Source organism: Anabrus simplex, chromosome 1 (assembly GCF_040414725.1).
Source record: "Anabrus simplex isolate iqAnaSimp1 chromosome 1, ASM4041472v1, whole genome shotgun sequence".
Lineage (NCBI taxonomy): Eukaryota > Metazoa > Arthropoda > Insecta > Orthoptera > Tettigoniidae > Anabrus > Anabrus simplex.
Genome location: NC_090265.1, coordinates 1,579,966,994 through 1,579,989,387, shown reverse-complemented (window position 1 = coordinate 1,579,989,387; position 22,394 = coordinate 1,579,966,994). Strand labels below are relative to the sequence as shown.

Below are 22,394 nucleotides of genomic sequence, written 5' to 3'. Positions count from 1 at the left end.
GTAGTCTGTGAAAAGTACACGACGTATCCACTCTTGTACCTTCTCTTGTTGCCGCCGAGTGCTATTTTGTTCTCGTGCAAACATTTTTCTATAAATGTAATTATTGTTATTCGGATTTGTATGGTCATATTCGTTGGTTGAAATGGAACTGAGCTGAGCTGAGCTTATAACGTAACTCATTAACCATACCTAATTAGTTTTAGTTTTAAAATTGTCAAGCTTGAGGACTATGTCCGATAGAAATTCAGTCTTTACTAAGGGCTACGACAATTAAAACATTATGTGACGCAGAGTATCCGTACCAGTGTATACATGCGAATCAAGTGTTGTGCAGTGGTGTGTGATTTATAAGACGTCAGTGAGATTACTCAGTGATCCAAACTAACAAATATGAAGGGAAATTGTGAGTAGGTGGACGATTTCAGTGCTATTACTGTGGCAGTCTATGTGGAATAACTGATAACAGACAATGTGAGTTGTCTATACTAATGTCATAATATTTTCAGATCAACGCAAGAACGGTGGACACTGAAAAAAAACCCGCTAACCGTAGATTGTTACTCATGCCCCAAATTTCAAAGAACGAAGTTGCATCCATGTTTCTGAAAATTGCTAGAAGAATAAAGAGCTACTGTGAAAGTGCCGCACCGGGCTGAGTGGCTCAGACGGTTGAGGCGTTGGCCTTCTGATCCCAACTGGGCAGGTTTTTTTAATTTCGTGTGGCTATTTCTAGCCGAGTGCAGCCCTTGTAAGGCAGACCCTCCGATGAGGGTGGGCGGCATCTGCCATGTGTAGGTAACTGCCTGTTATTGTGGTGGAGGATAGTGTTATGTGTGGTGTGTGAGTTGCAGGGATGTGGGGACAGCACAAACACCCAGCCCCCGGGCCATTGGAATTAACCAATGAAGGTTAAAATCCCCGACCCGGCCGGGAATCGAACCCGGGACCCTTTGAACCGAAGGCCAGGATGCTGACAATTCAGCCAACGAGTCGGACAACTTGGCAGGTTCGATGCTGGTTCAGTCCGGTGGTATTTGAAGGTGTTCAGCCTCGTGTCCGTAGATTTTATGATGATGACGATGATGATGATTGTTGTTAATTAAAACTGCAAAATGTATCGACTGACTAAAATCTAAAACGAATGATGATGAAAAATTGAGCAACAATCCAGAACAATCAGTGGATCCAATTCACAGTGCCTCATATTCCGAGATGATGCTTGTTGCCCACCGAAACCAACAACCAAACCCCATGGTGCAACAGCCCCGAAGGACCATGGCCTACCAAGCGACCGCTGGTCAGCCCGAAGGCTTACAGATTTTGAGGTGTCGTGTGGTCAGCACGACGGATCCTCTCGGCCATTATTCTTGACTTTCTAGACCGCGTCCGCTATCTCACCCTCAGATAGCTCCTCGATTGTAATCACGTAGGCTATGTGAACCTGGAACCAGCCCTCAGATGCAGGTAAATGTCCATGATATAGCTTGGAATCGAACCCGGGCCTCCGGATAAGAGGCAGGCACGCTACCCCTACACCTCAGGGCCGGCGCTTGTTGTCCATAGGGGTCTAAAATTTAGGTCACCTGCCCCTCATAATTGCACTAATCACTGGTAAAGCACATCCACACAACTGACAACTACCAGTTTTGAAATGGATTTCTTTGAACTCATGAACAATGGTATCTATGGTAAATCCGTGAAAAATATGCGAAAATATAGAAACATACATTTGCTTAACACATGGGAAGGTGGATGGGAGTTCGAACGTAAATTTCATGCTTGATTGTTGTTTGAAGCTTGTTGTTCAATGGGGCCTAATGTATAAGGTCTACATTAGCTTAACACATGGGAAGGTGGATGGAGGTTCGAACGTACATTTCATGCTTGATTGTTGTTTGAAGCTTGTTGTTTAATGGGACCTAATGTATAAGGTCTACATTAGCTTAACACATGGGAAGGTGGATGGAGGTTCGAACGTAAATTTCATGCTTGATTGTTGTTTGAAGCTTGTCGTTCAATGGGGCCTAATGTATAAGGTCTACATTAGCTTAACACATGGGAAGGTGGATGGAGGTTCGAACGTACATTTCATGCTTGATTGTTGTTTGAAGCTTGTTGTTTAATGGGACCTAATGTATAAGGTATACATTAGCTTAACACATGGGAAGGTGGATGGAGGTTCGAACGTACATTTCATGCTTGATTGTTGTTTGAAGCTTGTTGTTTAATGGGACCTAATGTATAAGGTCTACATTAGCTTAACACATGGGAAGGTGGATGGAGATTCGAACGTACATTTCATGCTTGATTGTTGTTTGAAGCTTGTTGTTCAATGGGGCCTAATGTATAAGGTCTAAATTAGCTTGACACATGGGAAGGTGGATGGAGGTTCGAACGTACATTTCATGCTTGATTGTTGTTTGAAGCTTGTTGTTTAATGGGACCTAATGTATAAGGTCTACATTAGCTTAACACATGGGAAGGTGGATGGAGGTTCGAACGTAAATTTCATGCTTGATTGTTGTTTGAAGCTTGTTGTTCAATGGGGCCTAATGTATAAGGTCTACATTAGCTTAACACATGGGAAGGTGGATGGAGGTTCGAACGTACATTTCATGCTTGATTGTTGTTTGAAGCTTGTTGTTCAATGGGGCCTAATGTATAAGGTCTACATTAGCTTAACACATGGGAAGGTGGATGGAGGTTCGAACGTACATTTCATGCTTGATTGTTGTTTGAAGCTTGTTGTTTAATGGGACCTAATGTATAAGGTCTACATTAGCTTAACACATGGGAAGGTGGATGGAGGTTCGAACGTACATTTCATGCTTGATTGTTGTTTGAAGCTTGTTGTTTAATGGGACCTAATGTATAAGGTCTACATTAGCTTAACACATGGGAAGGTGGATGGAGATTCGAACGTACATTTCATGCTTGATTGTTGTTTGAAGCTTGTTGTTCAATGGGGCCTAATGTATAAGGTCTAAATTAGCTTGACACATGGGAAGGTGGATGGAGGTTCGAACGTACATTTCATGCTTGATTGTTGTTTGAAGCTTGTTGTTTAATGGGACCTAATGTATAAGGTCTACATTAGCTTAACACATGGGAAGGTGGATGGAGGTTCGAACGTAAATTTCATGCTTGATTGTTGTTTGAAGCTTGTTGTTCAATGGGGCCTAATGTATAAGGTCTACATTAGCTTAACACATGGGAAGGTGGATGGAGGTTCGAACGTACATTTCATGCTTGATTGTTGTTTGAAGCTTGTTGTTTAATGGGGCCTAATGTATAAGGTCTACATTAGCTTAACACATTGGAAGGTGGATGGAGGTTCGAAAGTACATTTCTTGCTTGCTTTTTGTTTAAAGCTTGTTGTTTAAAGGGACTTAACATCTATCGTCATCAGCTCAAGAAAATACATTTCCAAGCCGAATTTTAAATCTCTACGTATTTTTATAAATAATCTTCTAACTATGGAAATGAACAAGGTGGAAATAACGTGCAATAAACCCATCTACATAAACATGACAGTCCTTGATTTCTCCAAATTAGTCATGTATGACTTTCACTATGGTCTTGCTAATTCACACTTTGGAAATATTTCCTTGCTCTAAATGGATACTGATTCCTTTATTTATTTAATTTATAATTCTGACATGTATGCTGTTGTGCGTAGGCACTCAGACCGATCCCTATCCATCTGATAATGTTTATCAAATTCTACCTGTTAATGAAAATGTTGTAGGTCTCATGAAAGATTATTGAGTTTTATGGCTTAGTACCAAAATGCATGCTTATCGAACAAAAACAGCATAAAAACACAGCTAAGGCAAAAGGTGTACTGTCAAACGTTGTAATGACATTACGCGTCGATGAGTATCTCAATGTTCTACATAAAGTTACTGCTACTCAACACATTCAGATGCGAATACTCTCCCACATTACCGTAATAACTATGATATATTACATATCACAGCTAGTGACGAGAAAATTGTCTCCGTACACACCACTTGTTTGTAGAAAAGGCATTCGAGCGTCAAGCTGGGCTAAATCCCTTCAAGGTGCTGATCCCAGTAATTAAAAGGAAGGCTAGGAATAATTATCTCTCACTGATCAAAAATTATAGTCAACATCTTCATTTACAGATCCATAGAGTGTAATGCTGGAATGGGATTTCTCACAGGCCAAGGGCGCTTCTTTCCGGACTTCCCACTTATTCTATTGAAACATTTCCAAGTACAGACAGTGCAACATTACGAAAATTAATTGCAAACACTGTTTAAGTAAATGGCTTTGATTACGCTAAGTGAAAACAACACTATAAGTATAACATAGGATAATATTAAAAGGACTAAATCTGTTGTACGTATACTGTAGTTCACTAAGGGGCTTGGCCTGATAGGGGGCTGTTGTCCTTTTGAGGTGGATTCCAGATTCGTCAGTGTTCCGCAGCCGTATTACTGTCAATCAATCAATCAATCAATCAATCAATCAATCAATCAATCAATCAATCAATCAATCAATCAATCAATCAATCAATCAATCAATCAATCAATCAATCAATCAATCAATCAATCAATCAATCAATCAATCAATCAATCAATCAATCAACACGATCTGCTTTTATGGCAGTCGCCCAGGTGGCAGATCCCCTATCTGATGTTTTCCTAGCCTTTTAAATGAATGCAAAGAAATTTGAAATTTATTGAACATCGCCCTTGGCAGTGTTAAGCAGACCCTACACGGTCAGTAATACTGATCAGTAATACTGAGTCAATAATACTGACAGTACGCATCAATATTGTAGCGACCTTACACGATCATTATTACTGTCAATATTTTGGTCAGTACCAGTGCACTAGCTTACCATTGCGGTATTCTCACTTTACAAATAAAGTCAATGACCATCACTACGGAATGAGATTTATAACAGGCAATTGTGTTATTCTATCAAAATGGATCGTAAAAGACGGGCATTTTGTAGCTATCATATTAGTACTGCACGAAACGCAGTTTAAACGTAAACGATGGATTGGCTTAGGAAAAGAGAAGAGTTTCTCATATGAAGTGTTGAGGGAAACACAATATACCGAAGCAGAAGATTATCAGAACTATCTCCGAATGCGTGAGGGTACTTTTGCGAAATTACTACGAATGGTAGAGCGTTTTGTAATAAGGCAAAATACAAACATGCGGTGCTGTTTATCGGTGGCAGAGAGATTAGCGGTGACAGTGAGGTATCTTGCAACTGGTATAAATGTTGAAGATTTAAAGTTTTCCTCTATAATGTCACCAGTTTCCATCAGTACAGCAGTTGTGGAAACATGTAAAGTATTGTGTTACGTTTATTCTGGCAGCGTTTCATATAGCTCGATAAAATTTTGCAATAGGCCTACTTGACGGTTCCACAAGCACCTCTACTTGGCCTTGCTGAGAAACGCATTTGTCGTCCACCGCTGCCCCGTTGATACTGACAGTAGAGATGGGCACTATCGACTGATAACTATCGTAACAGTCGACTACTTTAAAAAACAAGTCGACTGAATTCAGTCGCAGTCCCCGTCACGGATCTCTCCACGCTTTGCTCTCCAGTCAGCACAAAACAAGTCGACTGAATTCAGTCGTACTCCCGTCACAGCGACGCGGAAGCGAATGGAACTATCAGTTTATGGTCATTTCGGATATGTAATATATAATATGTTAATTTTATATGTACATACTTAATGTGGCGATTTTCTCTTGTCGTTTATGTGCTCTTTATTTCGTTGCATATTTGTTTATAGTAATTACGTTATTCATAAATAAGGCATAACTATAAAATAATCTGCATAAGCATAATAATAATAATAATCTAGAAAATACAGTAATAGTGTGTTTGGCTATTCTCATATAAATCTCGATTGTGTACTACAGCAACAAATTTTACATATTATTATTGCTAGCATTGTTCGGGAATAGAGCCTCATTGTCGTCTTTCTATGTGTCACTATCCATTTAGCACCAAGAAAGGCCATCCCTATGATGCTGATTCGTAAAGGGCATCTCCCTATTTATTAGGCCCGTGTACGGACGAGTACGTAAATCGGATTTTAACCTGCGCGACTGCGAATTCCTCGATAGTGTGATTATATTAGTCTGGGATTGGGGTATGCGCCCAAGGTACAGTAATGTTGTGGCAATTGCCAGGAATGAATGTAGAAAACCCCATGGAAAACTGCTTTAAGGATATGGTATCCGCTGTCAGTGAATGGAATACGAACCTGGGATATCCAGGTGGTGCAGCTTGTTATTCTTAATGTGGAGTGGTGTAATTTGTAAGTCACTCAATATAACATTACTTTTGTTCTAATGGGTGTCTATACAAGTGATTTCTAATTATTGGTAAATTGCATTAAAATCAGTCGAATTCGTAAAAGTACGACTCTCCACTTTTGATACGGAGAGTTTCGACTGGAAACATTCGAATGTTTTTCATGGATTGACTGCTTGCGTTATATGAATACTTTCTTTCGACTGAAATCATTCGACTGTTCAGTCTTCTCAACAGGAAGTAATGAATACTTTTGTTCGACTGAAAACATTCGACTATTCAGTCGATAGTTTGAAGGGACTATCGCCCGACTAGTCGATAGTGGTTTTCAGTCGATAGTGCCCATCTCTAACTGACAGAAATAATGACAAGCGCACTCACACGGTCAGTATAACTATCAGTATCCCCACCACTCTACAGTACTGACGCTCGCTGATCAGGAAATCCGGATCTGCTTCAGTACTGGCCTTAATTCCATCATTCCAGTCCACACGCGATCAGTATTACTGTCAGTATTTTTCGGTACTGACAGTTTTATTGACCGTGTAGGGTCTGCTTTAGAGTACGTTAAGTAAAAATGTAAATTGACGATATTAAGATCATTGTGGTGGTAGTGGTGAGTACAAATGGGCTACCATCCTCTCAAACATCAATCAGAGGAAATTGAAAGAGGTCTAACACTTCAAAGAATGAGGACATCGGTAAAAGGAAGCGAAGGGCACGAACGGCGAGAAAATGTAAGGTTCACAAGGTCACGCAATTCTAATGCGTCCGGGGTCGGAAAAGAACGGGAATTGACCAATGTAGGTCGGACAGGAGAGATAAAAGACAGGAGACTGGCATAAATAAATGGAAGAACATCAGAGATCACATGTTTGCCAGCCCACACACCTGAGGCCTTTTCTCGTTGCCTTCTACGACATACAGGTAATATCATATCCATACGCACAAGGGGAAGCCGTTTTACTGGAATATACTGACCGGGTCTCCTGCCTCTCATATCAATAGCTCGTCAGTAGGCCACTCGAGGCAGAGCAAACTCTGTTCCCAAATCATGAATTAAAACCATTGGAAGATCCAGAAATTCGAATAACACCCGTGGTATCCCCTTCCTGTCGTAAGAGGCGACATAAAGGGGACCCAGGGCTCTCAAATTGGGAGCGTTGCTTGGCGACAACGGGTCTCTCACACAGCCATCTGCAGTTAAAGCCGGAAGGTACGCTTGGCAACGCTGTAGCTATCTGTCAAGCGGAGGCCGAGAGAAAAGGGAGCGTGTCCGATTTTGAACGACTTCGTACGCATATTCATTACATTTAGACCAACACGATGATTATGATAAATGCACACTTTTCGTAAAATGGTGACACACACATCAGTAAATGCATTCACTGAAGTTAGAAATACACATTTTACAAGAATAAAAACAAAACACTGTAAGAACAGTACTCACAAGGTCAATTATTGTGGAACGTTGACAGCTTCCTCCGCTTATTGTTTTTATCCTCAATGCTGACATAACTCGTGTTCTTCATCTGCTTTCAGCAATTATTTAACACGACATTGGAAAATGTAGACAATAAACAATCTATCGCACCATTATTGTCACGCCCACAATGACGACGTTCAAACCAGAACTGGTGCTTGTCATCTCTTCCTAAAGCAGCTCAGGATAGAGAGAACAGAAATCCTTTATAGTTTTCACAACTATTATTATTATTATTATTATTATTATTATTATTATTATTATTATTATTATTATTAAAGCGTCTTTATTGTGGCGAAGTTAGGGCTCCCGGCCCTTTCTTACACTTAACCACTTCATGTATATACAATGTATATTTTACATAAAATTTAAACATATGAAATCTTTACAACCTAAATTATAACTAAAGCAACTAAAGTATCACTAACTAAACTAAGGTGAGTAAAGTATAACTAAATTATATACAGGAACACATTGCAATAAACAACCATATTCACTCTCATTTATGCATCCCATTCACACTCAAGAAAGAAAGACTGGAAGTGCTTAAAAGATGACGCTGGCAAAGGATTTTAAATTTTGTCTTAGATTTAGCTTCCCTGATGTCATTGGGGAGTTCATTCCACCAGCTCGTGGCGGAGATTGTGAACGATCTGTTGTAGGTTGCGGTTCGATGCACAGGAATTTCTAGCGTACAGCCTGACCGGGTATTGAACAGGTGCAGGGAACTAAGGTAGCGAAATCTGGTGGATAGGTAAGGAGGAGTGTTTTCAGAAAGCACTTGATACACCAAAGTAGTTGCGTGGAGTCTACGTCTGTCATTCAGTCGTAACCAAGATAATTGTGTATAGAATGGGGATACATGGGCGTATGGTTGTATGTCGAATGCATACCTGATGCATGCATTTTGGGCACGTTGCAGTCTCATGCTTTGCTCGTTATTGATATCAATAAAAACTGTATCACAGTATTCGAGAATTGGAAACAAGAGTGATTGAATGAGCTTTATTTTCAAGGACCGAGGAAATATAATTTTAAACCGCTTCAGAGGATGCAGGCTTTGATATAACTTTTGGCACACTTTCATCACATGTTGCGACCAGTTCAATGTTTCGCTTATAGCCACACCAAGATTCATAACTGTTTCACAAAATGGAATAATGGTATTGTTTAGTGCTACAGGAGGAATTTCGTATTGTTTTAAGACGTGTAAGTTTTTTGAATCTAGGTAGTCTTCGTATACCACTCTTCTGCAGATACACACAACACAATGTGATGGCACCACTAACCCAACTCTCTGAAATTCTTCAAAATAGGGATCACCTGTTTCATTACTTTGCAGGAGACCTAAACTAGTGTCACAACTTATCCTTCTGGATATTGTACTTAGTGTATACCCAGAAATGTACAGCATTTTACCCCTGATATCTCAAAATGCCCACCAAAAATTTCACGTGATAAAAGTGAGTCTAACTTGTTTATTACTTCCATACTGAGCCCAATAACACCTGTCTCGATGGAATCAGATATTTCTAATTGGCTACAGCCAAACCTCACTTTTCCATACCATCACCACCACCCAACCGCAACCCTAGAACACACTTAATCCTAATTTTCATCTCACTTTCAAGGACTTCAAGTGCAGTAACATTGTAGTTACAACCAATAAGCTATAAGTACTGTCTAAACCTTCTTTCTAAGTTATCAATTTGAAACTTTCTTGAGAGTAAATAATTTGGTTTCACAGTTCCAAACTAAATTTTTGGGTAGGGACTAACTCTTCTTCCTTTTAGTGCAAATAATTTTTTTGCTATTTGTTTTACGTCGCACCGATACAGAGAGGTCTTATGGTGACGATGGGACAGGAAAGGCTTATGAATGGGAAAGAAGCGGCCGTAGCCTTAATTAAGGTACAGTCCCAGCATTTGCTTGGTGTGAAAATGGTAAACCACGGAAAACCATCTTCAGGGCTGCCGACAGTGAGGTTCGAACCCACTGTCTCCCGGATGCGGGTTCACAGCTGCGCGCTCCTAACCGCACGGCCAACTCGCCCGGTAGTGCAAATAATAACAATAATAATAATAATAATAATAATAATAATAAGAATAAGAATAAGAATAAGAGTAATGTTATTTGCTTTAGTCCCATTTAATACTTTTATGGTTTTGGTGACGCCGAGGTGCCGGAATTTAGTCCCTCGGGAGTTCTTTTACGTGCCAGTCAATCTACCGACACGAGCCTGACGTATTTGAGCACATTCAAACACTATCGGACTGAGCCAGGATCAAACCTGCCAAGTTGGGGTCAGAAGGCCAGCGCCTTAACCGCCTGAGCCACTCAGCCCGACCCTTTTAGTGCAAAGTTCTAATTGTTCCCTTAAAAATATGCAAGACAAATAGGGTGTTTTCACTGCTTACCTCACGATACTCTATGAGACTGTGAAGCATATAAATAGATTTATTTACCGGGCGAGTTGGCCGTGTGCGTAGAGGCGCGCGGCTGTGAGCTTGCATCCGGGAGATAGTAGGTTCGAATCCCACTATCGGCAGCCCTGAAGATGGTTTTCCATGGTTTCCCATTTTCACACCAGGCAAATGTTGGGGCTGTACCTTAATTAAGGCCACGGCCGCTTCCTTCCAATTCCTAGGCCTTTCCTATCCCACCGTCGCCATAAGACGTATCTGTGCCGGTGCGACGTAAAGTCCCTAGCAAAAGAAAAAATAGATTTATTTGTACACATTTAACACTAACACTACCAGAAGTGGTTCCTATATAATTTAACAAACATGCATTTAGTTGAAACCACTTTGATATTTTATCATGTCATTTCTTCTACCAACACCTGATAACATATACAGTGACATTCATATCTTGGTAAATTTTGACTAAATGGCTTACATTTGGCATGTCATTCATCTTCTTGTTTACCCTACTCTACATATCCAGGCTCCCACATTCAGGATCTTTTCTTTTAACACTTTTCGATGACAAATATTTTGGCAAATTTGGGAAAATAATTGGACATGCATCGGGGAGAAGCTCATTAGCTTTAGTTGGTAGTATAGTTACGTTGACTTTACTATCACAAATTTTATCCCCTGTTGAAAAACTTTCGTGTGTGACATGTTTTATGCATGCGACTGAATCCTTCCCAGGTTCCCAATTATCCCGTTTAAAATGACAAATCCATTTTTGTTTTAATTCCTCGTCTGAAGGAAAACTAAACGAGGCAAGCAACCTTTTCTTAATGCTATAGTTGTTACGATACATGGGAACACAACATTTTCTAGGCATCCGCAAATACAGAAACGTTTTATTAATAAGCCCAATTCAGTCCGTACCTTCACAAATAATAACGTTATTGATATAACGTCCCACTAACTACTTTTACGGTTTTTTGGAGACGCCGAGATGGCGAAATTTTGTCCTGGAAGAGTTCTTTAACGTGCCAGTAAATCTACCGACAGGAGGCTGACGTATTTTCGCACCTTCAAATACCACAGCACAGAGCTTGGCTTAGAAAGCCAGGTCTACAGTCCAAGCTACTCAGCCCTGCTCAGCCTTCATATTATTTCGATAATAGGCTCTACGTATACTTACTCTATCACTTATCTTGATATATATATACTCGAACCTATCCGCGAAAAATTAAACGAAAGACGAAACGAAGTTCACTAGACTTCAACATATACGGATAGATCCCGCGCTTTCACCTTGGCCTCCACTGGACGTTGCCAAACTTACATGACTCCAGCTTGTAACTGTAGTCGGCTATGGTCTCTCAGCTAAGTCTTTGTATTACTTCCACTTACTTGTGCCAGGCTCCTCACTTCCATCTAACCTATCCGACCCCCCTTGGTCAGCTCTTGCTCCTTTCCGACCCCGACGGTATTAAATCACTCGAGGCCTTGGGGGTCCTACATTTCCACACCCTCTGTGGTCCTTGTCTTTCTTTGGCCGATACCTTCAGTTTTCGAAGTGTCGGATCCCTTCCATTTCTCTCTCGATTAGTGTTATATATAGGATTGTTGCCTACTTGTACTTCCTCTTAAAACAAGAATCACCACCACTACAATTGACCAGGCAGTATTACAGTATGTTAAATAAGAATATAAATTGACGATATTAAGGTTATTAGATATTTCATGGGGCTTACATTCTCATTGCTACCCCTTCTGAAAACGAACGGTCTTTCTAAGATCAGTTTTTTAATGACAACAGTACAATATTCTTCATATATGTTTCTCCAGTTTACAATTCTATGCATATTTAACGAATAGTATTGTACGTACGTATATTTGTTGTGATACTGGTCTGATGATGATATATTGTTGCAGCATGGATATAAAAGTTGTTCCAGAGGTTAGCCCTCTGGTAACGGAAATAGTCCAGCATATGAGTGGTATTATCAATAGAGGTGCTTGTCGTTTCGGACCCAAGGGCTGCCTTCTACCTACTCCATACACAGATTATGTGCAAAGACTTAAAAACTTCGAGGTTCGAGAGGACGACGTGTGGATCGTGGCCTTCCCCAAAAGTGGTGAGTGTCGCTGTATTCGTTGGTAACTGTAACAATCATCAGGGTGGGAGATTACTGCACTCACTTCATTTAATGATTTTCATTGTTTTAAAGATCATAATTAAAGTATGATAATCAAATGTAGTACATTGATTGACGTAAATGATCTTGAGCATGGGTTACGGCTATGTGATATCTTTAAAAAACTTTGGGCATCACTAGAATAGTTGTATTCTACTTTCAGTCATCAGGATATTTGGTAAATTTCTATCGTGTTATACGGTATAATCCCACAAGGCTATTGGGCCTTGATTTCTGAGCGGAAAATGTTTAACAAATGAGTGTAATTGATATCATTCTCTCATATAGTCTAGTGTACCATAACATACTGGGAAAAAGTGTAGTGTTTCAAGAATAATGGCTACAATGTTTCTGTAAGACCCAACGAGGAAAGAGTATAAGAAAGCAGAAATCATTGAATATTGTATATAGTGGGTTAGGGTGAGAGCTGTGGTGGTGGTGGTGGTGGTGGTGGTGGTGGTGGTGGTGGTGGTGGTGATCGAGTTCCAGCACTATAATATTTACATAGAGACCTTATACGGTCTTCATGCCGATCAGTTTGGCAACATTTGAATAATAAATAAATTACCAGTACATGAAAATAATGACCCTCATAACTTATATTTCATTCTGTAGCAAATGTTATAAGTTGACAGGTTATGCTCGGCACCAACTCTCTAGCGGAAAGATTGACCGAGTGTATATTTGTTCAATGGGAAACAGTAGCATCTTACTAACGGTTTCGTACTTTTGAACCCAGTTTGAGATTAGAGTGTGGCGTATTCAATGTGACTGGCGCAGACAGCAGGATGACTTATTTTAGAAGAAGCCAGAGGGACGTGCTAAATTAAATCCAATGGAAAGAAAGCATCATGCCAATATTTAAAAGTGATTGAACCAGGATATGCTCTGTACCCCTATTGAGCTTGATATAACAAGAGTATCTAAAAGAACTGACACGAGTCAAGAAAGGGTCTTTTATCGTGAACGTGAAGATAAGGTAGTCTTCGCGTGGAGAACGCCATTGTGATCGCCGTAGTTTATTGGAGCTTGGAGAAGTCTTTGGCTTGGTGATAACATGGTTCGTATGATAGTAATATTCAGTGTTAGTAGGACGCAGGAACTTCATCACGGGAGAACTCTATTATCAAAGAAGTGACAATACATTTAAATAGGGAGCTGTGTATTTAGTTATGATAGACAGAACCATGAATTTGTTTACGATTTAGTTATGATAGACAGAACCATGAATTTGTTTACGAAGTACAGCAGTGCTTTGGTCTATGTTAATAAGATACCAATACTAAGTGAAGAATGAGCAGTCAGAAATATATGTAGCAAATTTTAAGGTGGGTAGAGAGGTACAGAATTCAGGAATGTTTATGAGAAGAATTGAACATTGTAATGATTGAGATTCCGTGACACATACATTGAGAATACATACATACATACATACATACATACATACATACATACATACATACATACATACATACATACATACATACATACATACATACATACATACATACATACACACACACACGTATATACATACATACATACATACATACATACATACATACATACATACATACATACATACGTACATACATTATCATTACAGACTGTTATGCCTTTCAGCGTTCAGTCTGCAAGCCTCTGTGAATTTACTAAACGCTGCCACAATCCTCGATTTACAACTAGTGTTGTGGGCTCATTTAGTTCTATACCTCTTATATTTAAATCCTTAGAAACTGAGTCTAACCATCGTCGTCTTTGTCTACCGCTACTTCTCTTACCCTCCATAGCAGAGTCCATTATTCTCCTAGGTAACCTATCCTCCTCCATTCGCCTCACATGAGCCCACCACCGAAGCCGGATTATGCCTACAGTTTCATCCATCGAGTTCAAATTAGCCTTTATCTCCTCATTCCGAGTACCCTCCTGCCATTATTCCCACCTGTTTGTACCAGCAATCATTCTTGCTACTTTCATGTCTGTTACTTCTAACTTATGAATAAGATATCCTGAATCCACCCAGCTTTCGCTCCCGTAAAGCAAAGTTGGTCTGAAAACAGACCGATGTAAAGATAGTTTCGTCTGGGAGCTGACTTCCTTCTTACAGAATACTGTTGATCGCAACTGCGAGCTCACTGCATTAGCTTTACGACACCTTGATTCAATCTCACTTACTATATTACCATCCTGGGAGAACACACAACCTAAATACTTGAAATTATCGACCTGTTCTAGCTTTGTATCACCAATCTGACATTCAATTCTGTTGAATTTTTTACCTACTGACATCAATTTAGTCTTCGAAAGGCTAATTTTCATACCATACTCATTGCATCTATTTTCAAGTTCCAAGATATTTGACTGCAGGCTTTCGGCACAATCTGCCATTAAGACCAAGTCGTCAGCATAGGCCAGACTGCTTACTACATTTCCACCTAACTGAATCCCTCGCTGCCATTTTATACCTTTCAGCAGATGATCCATGTAAACTACGAACAGCAAAGGTGAAAGATTACAGCCTTGTCTAACCCCTGTAAGTACCCTGAACCAAGAACTCATTCTACCATCAATTCTCACCGAAGCCCAATTGTCAACATAAATGCCTTTGATTGATTTTAATAATCTACCTTTAATTCCATAGTCCCCCAGTATAGTGAACACCTTTTCCCTCGGTACCCTGTCATATGCTTTCCCTAGATCTACGAAACATAAACACAACTGCCTATTCCTCTCGTAGCATTTTTCAGTTATCTAGTGCATACTGAAAATCTGATCCTGACAGCCTCTCTGTGGTCTGAAACCACACTGGTTTTCATCCAACTTCCTCTCAACGACTGATCGCACCCTCCCTTCCAAGATGCCAGTGAATACTTTGCCTGGTATACTAATCAATGAGATACCTCGATAGTTGTTGTAATCCTTCCTGTTCCTTTGCTTATAGATAGGTGCAATTACTGTTTTTGTCCAATCTGAAGGTACCTTACCAACACTCCATGCAAATCTTACTACTCTATGAAGCCATTTCATCCCTGCCTTCCCACTATACTTCACCATTTCAGGTCTAATTTCATCTATTCCTGCTGATTTATGACAATGGAGTTTATTGACCATCCTTTCCACTTCCTCAAGCGTAATTTCACCAACATCATTTTCCTCCTCCTCATGAGCTTGGCTGTTCGCAACACCACCAGGATGATTTCCTTTTACATTGAGAAGATGTTCAAAATATTACCTCTACCTCTCCAGTAATTCCCTGGGATCTATTATGAGTTCACCTGAATTACTCAAAACACTGTTCATTTCCTTTTTCCCTCCCTTCCTAAGATTCTTTGTTACTGTCCAGAAAGGTTTCCCTGCTGCTTGACCTAGCCTTTCCAGGTTATTACCAAAATCTTCCCATGACTTCTTTTTGGATTCAACAACTATTTGTTTCGCTCTGTTTCTTTCATCTACGTACCAATCCCTGTCTGCCTCGGCCCTTGTTTGGAGCCATTTCTGATAAGCCTTCTTTTTACGTTTACAAGCTGCTCTCACTTCATCATTCCACCAAGAAGTTCGCTTTTCCCCATCTTAACACACACTTGTTCCTAGGCATTCCCTTGCTGTTTCTACTATAGCATCCCTGTATGCCACCCATTCACTTTCTATATCCTGAACCTGCTTACTGTCTACTGTTCGAAACTTCTCACTAATCATATCCATGTACTTCTGTGTAATATCCTCGTCCTGGAGATTTTCTACCCTTATTCGTTTGCAGACAGATTTCACTTTCTCTACCCTAGGCCTAGATATACTTAGTTCACTTACAGATCACATAGTGGTCTGTATCATCGAAAAATTCCCGGAAAACTCGTACATTCCTAACGGATTTCCTGAATTCGAAGTCGGTTAAGATATAGTCTATTATGGATCTGGTACCCCTAGCCTCCCATGTGTAGCGGTGAATAGCCTTATGCTTTAAGAATGTATTCGTAACTGCTAAAACCATACTAGCACAGAAGTCCAGCAAACACTTCCCATTCCCATGAGCTTCCATATCTTCCCCACATTTACCGATCACCCTTTCGTATCCTTCAGTTCTATTCCCAACTCTCGCATTGAAATCGTCCATTAACACTCTTCTACCATTGCTGTTGACCTTGAAAACGATGTCACTCAATGCTTCATAAAACTTGTCAACTTCATCCTCATCTGCACCCTCACATGGTGAATACACGGACACAATCCTTGTCCTAATTCCTCCAACTGACAAATCTACCTACATCATTCGCTCATTTACGTGCCTAACAGAAACTATGTTGCGTGCAATGGTATTCCGGATAAAGAGCCCTACCCCAGATTCTGCCCTTTCCTTTCTAACACCCGTCAAGTACACTTTATAATCTCCTATGTCTTCCTCGTTATCTCCCCTTACCCGAATATCACTTACTCCTAGCACATCCAGATGCATCCTCTTTGCAGACTCAGCCAGTTCTACTTTCTTTCTTCCATAAGCCCCATTAATATTGATAGCTACCTGTCGATTTCCATTTCGTTCGCCAAGTGGTTTCCAAGGAGTCCCTCGCCTGTCGAATGGGAGTCGGACTCCGTTACTCCCATAGGTCCGTGGCTTGCTTAAAATGTTCTGAGCTCGGTAAATTCATGAAGCAGGATGCTACCCTACGTGCACATAGTCCAAGTGAGGATCTCTCCTCTAACGGGTTATAGACCACCGATGAATTGTATAGTCCTAGCCGCCTGAGCACAAGGAGGGCCACGACTCAGAATATGTCCGAGATGCCCACTCCCATTCCATAGCAACTGGTATCCCGACTCTCAGGACTTCTTACTAGGCCACTCAGCTGTTGCCCATGGTTCACGATCTGGGACGTGACTACAGTAACCCACATCATTGAGAATTGTTACGCAAATTAGTTATGAACTTAGGAGACAGGAATTCAACAACCAGAGACTAGTATTATTCAAATCAGAAATTTGTTTGGGAAGATAAGTAGAAACTTGTTCAGTAGTAGCCATTGTACTAAGTTACTATGACAAACAGGTTGTGGAAGGTAAGCCATTATCTAACAGTGCTGAGAAGTCCCGGCAACTACAGAAAATAACTGTGTTTATGTGCGTGTGAGTACGGGAACGAAGATAAAAGTAATAAGAACGAGGGCTGCAGACTGGACTTGCAGTTATGGAAATGTTATACAGATCTTTCTTCTTGGTTCCTGAGTCTACTGTAGTGACGTGTAATCACTAAACCATGGGGTAGCTCGGCCGGAGATGGTGACCAAAAGAATGAGTGTTCGAATTCATATTATTTTGTGATGTACGTACGTACGTAAATTTCAAAAGGGGTAGGGTAATTTTATTCGATAACTTCCTAAATTTATTCCAATAAGATATAAAATCATTTTCTGGATAATTGTAAATACTCTAAAGTACTCACGATGGGGCCATATTGTTTGTACTTTCTAAGCCAAGTGGATTAATTTGACTTTTATATAGCTACCTAAATTTGCTTTTTTACTTTTCCTCTTATTATCCTGGTTGTTATGGAGGTAATTTGTTCATCTCAGGCTTTAAAGTAAACATTACAGGAATAAATCATTTAAATTGACCAATATTGAAGTCAGTAGAGTAATGATGAGGAATTAGAAGGTCAAAACGCGCTGTCAGACTTCTCCATTCATGCGTATGTATGTGAGTGTGGTAGATCGGGATGGATTTTGTATTTGATGCCAGAACAGGCCACCGAAAATTGTGTAAAAACGTTTTGTATTTTTGTGCATAATTATTTTGTAGAGAATTAATCTCCGCGGACAGATGGTGTTTTCGCCTAATGTCCAATGTGTAAATAATTGGTTTTGTAATGGGGCCGATGACCCTCGATGTTAGGCCCCTTAAAACAACAAGCAGCAGGTTTTGTAATGTTTAGTTGCCAGTGCTGTAATTTGCAGCGACGTATTATTTTATGGATGAACTTGATCTGTTTTGGAGAAGTAGATTATTAATATTTTAAATTTGGTTTCCAGTCATCATTTGATCTTTGCATATCCAGTCATATTTGAGATGACGTAAATTAACTTTCCTGACTTACTAAGTCAGGTTGAGCTGACAGCGGATAAGTTTTAGTCATCAAATTTTATTTGACACGATTATGTAAATCTAGTACACGAGAGTATGATCTTCGTGAGATATTCAAAGATATTATGGTAGAATCTGCTATTGTGAGTTTGTCATCAATTTAATATAATCTAAACGAAATTTAGGACTTGCGGATTATTTGATTCTGTGATTATGAGGAAGATTGTTCTTCATTTAAATGCTAGCGTAATTAACGCGTGTATGGTAGTGAAAGACTTGCTTTAGGTCCGGTAGGATATTAATTTACAGCATCATCGATTGACAATGGACAAGGGAAGGTCAGTGTGTCATTTATTTGCGTGGGATTTAGAATCCCAGAATTTTATAGTTGCGTGGAAGGATTGTAGCAACCCATTTTGTTATATGCCGCCGAAGGTTAATTCCGCCGAGGATATAGTTTGCTCCTAAGGAGAGTTTTTGTTTTAGTGCGGCCTATTGCTTGTATTTTCACCCACGTTCCTACGAGTTCTTCGATGTGATGATTTATTAGAGTGCTTTTTATGTATTTTATTCGCCGCAATTCAGTTAGAAGACAATTGAAGGGTTGAGTTACCATGTGTGCGTATTTGTTTTATTTCGAGTGTCATGTCATTTTATTTCAAAAGGACGTTGAACAGTGACTGCTGAAGTCTATTTCCTTTTCATGGGAAGTCGAAATCCTTGTCGATGTGAAAAAGTTGCATGATTTATGTTTGAAAAATGTACATGTGTGTATTTATTTCTTGTCATGTTCCATTAATGTATCTTTGGTGCACGTGGTTCCAATCCACGAAGTGATTTATACTTGTGTGTTTACTTGAGCGGGAGTTGTAAATAAGTGTATTTGCTAACCCATTTAGGTTGTTGTGTATAGTTATTACAATCAGTAGGATTTCCCTCGGTGATTACGTAGGTTTAAGGCTAGCGTTCCACTGCGATGTTATGCGCAGACATGGAATATCGAGCATTCATTCACAGTGCTTAAATAGAGTAAATATCTGCCAGCCGTAACGGTGATATATAAAATAATCAAGCCCCATTAATTAATTATTAAATGCCTGTTTCGGCGCATACAGCTTGCATCAAGATGAACTACTCTACTCTATCAAGGGATACATTATTGAAATCAATTTTTTTGTTATTTTATTTTGATCTGGTCAGTTAATACTTCATGTCTTAAATTAATACATATTTTTCATCGATCTTCATCGATCATTTATATTATTATTTTTTTATTCGTGAACATAACAGGCGTTCAGCCCCAAATACATGTTCACAATAAAATAATCCAACCTAACCCACCACGTTCACAACAATAAACAGACATAGTTAATATACTTAAAAGAAATAAAAGGACACCACAGTTTATAAACAAAAAAGAAAACAAAAAGAAAAGAACACCACATAATAACCTACCGTCTGGCCAAGTCATCACCCCTGGTGAGAAGAAGGCCACCCTCCCAGTGATGACTCGACCAGCCCTTCCCGTGGAGACCTCCTGAAGGCCCCAAGATCTAACCAGATGACAATTTTTCCTTCTCACCATTCCACTCCTAATCGTACTCCTTGGACATGCCGTGAAGTCCGTCGGATACTCCGGATATATGGCCCCCTCAGATAGGGCCACCCAGTAGCCATCCTCAGTGTCTTCATGTCATGTCCAGCATAGGTATTTTGGTCTTGGGCCCTTCCCACCCCGACTTCTTACGGGTGAGTCCATCTCACCCTTTCCCCATTTTCCTTGCCATTTACACCATCATTTCTCCATACTTCTCCCTCATCGCCTTTCAACATACATAATAAAGACATAAATACTTAAAAATAAACATATATTACCACCTATGCAATTCCGGAGCAAGACTACACCATGCCTCCACCTGTCCTTGTTGACACATCACATTCCATCACCGCCATTGTTTATCTGTTTGACCTACTCCGGATTGCTGCGTCCAGACAACCTTGCCTCGCCAGCCATGTCTGTGTTTCACTGATCTCTATACATGGATCGCTGATCGCAGGTCTCCGCTGCAGGAGAAAGTACGCCAAGTTGAGCGCGCGGTTCGCCATATTGGCGTACCCAACCTAGAGATCTTATGGGGAAGCAATGATAATATAGTCAATTTTAAGTCGCAATTAATGGCGCATTGGAATAATTAAAAATATAGAGACATGTTCACTCAAAGCATAAGGACATTGGGATCACTGACACGTCATTCCGAGGTCAGTAAATCTCCGGAATAGCAATAAACATGAGTGTATAATAACGGCCGACAAATATTAACTTAGGTGCTGAATACATGCAATTAGCGATCGGTAACACAATACGAGTGACAACCAGTTTCTGGAAACATTGCTGTAAATTGTATACATGTATGCCACGAAATTATGCATTCTTAAAATGATGTACCTATAAACGTAGCTCACTATACAGGCCTAGATTCGACATATCGTAATCGGTGCTTGATAATGAAATTCTGTTTCCATGAAATAACGCGCATATTATCAAATTAAAATATCATTGAAGCAAATGTACACATTCATAAAACCAGCAAATATTCAAAACTTGTCAATATATCACATTACCTGCAGCTTAATTTACTATTATCGAGATCGATAGCTGCAGTCGCTTAAGTGCGGCCAGTATCCAGTATTCGGGAGATAGTAGGTTCGAACTCCACTGTCGGCAGCCCGGAAAATGGTTTCCCGTGGTTTCCCATCTTCACACCAGGCAAATGCTGGGGCTGTACCTTAATTAAGGCCATGGCCGCTTCCTTCCCACTCCTAGCCCTTTCCTGTCCCATCGTCGCCATAAGACCTATCCGTGTCGGTGCGACGTAAAGCAACTAGCAAAAAAAAAAAAAAAAAAATACTATTACAGACCTCTTTAATTAAATTCAGCTAGCAAAGCGATATTGATAGTCATCATCAGAAATATGTAACACCAGTTAAAAGAGTCCCAAATACCACGAATAGTATAATGGGATAGCCCCAAACACCCACCACACTTTCCCTTCTCCCACCACTCCAGTGTCTGAAACCCATAATTATTACTGATGTAAATAAGGTCTAGAATTCCTCCAGACTTCATTTTCTAAGATTGTTATAAGGTCACGTCAATTATTTCATCGAAACCGTCAGTTTAATTATGAGAAATAAAAAAAATATAAGAAAATCTTTACTCGCAGTTAATGTTCAGTAAAACTGAAAACAGTTGGCTGTACATCACTTCTAAGGTGTACAGTTTGTTCATTTCTATCAAAACAGTCTTCCTCTAAGTGATCTGAGCAGAGAACAGCTGTTTTAGAAGGCTCCCTATTCTCCCGCCTGATAATCCATGATCTTAGAAGTTCGGATCTCGAGAAAGGAAACCTACAAGAATTAATTGCCATTTTGCTCCCGGAATATGCGAAAAAAGATACAATAAACCTAAAACTCAAAACACTACCCTAGGAAGATTCTTCTGTACAGTATAAAACTCCCCGATGAAATGATTTCTCCTTCTGCTAATCGGTTCTGTTTGTACATCCATACGCTGCACACTGCGGTATGTTAATACCCCGTAGAATGTTTCTTCATTCATATTTCAGATAAACACATACATATTTAAACTGAATCTTGTAATCCACAAGTATACTACAAGGCAACGAACCTAAATTCGTAAAATACACTACTATTTACTTTGCAATAACACAGCACAGAACACTCGTGGAACTACAATCAAGAGGCCTAGCCTCACTGAACTAAGCATATAAACAAAGCGAGCGCGCTCCTCGTGGTCTATGCGCTCACTGCCATCTTACTGCGCCAGTCATCTTCTATTCGGCTTACTGCTACCCAAGCTACCAGCCATCCAGGTATAGAGATCAGTGCTGTGTTTACATTATTCA

At 39.9% G+C, this 22,394-nt stretch overlaps 1 protein-coding gene across 1 annotated transcript in view; it reads left to right on the top strand.

The window, feature by feature from the left end:
- LOC136862676 (luciferin sulfotransferase-like) overlaps nucleotides 1-22,394 on the top strand; it is a 125,974-nt gene that overhangs the window by 27,936 nt on the left and 75,644 nt on the right. Inside the window, exon 2 of the mRNA XM_067138898.2 lies at nucleotides 12,134-12,336. Within this exon, the coding sequence (XP_066994999.2) occupies nucleotides 12,135-12,336 (202 nt within the window). The 5' untranslated portion in view covers nucleotide 12,134. The remainder of the gene's footprint in view (nucleotides 1-12,133; nucleotides 12,337-22,394) is intronic.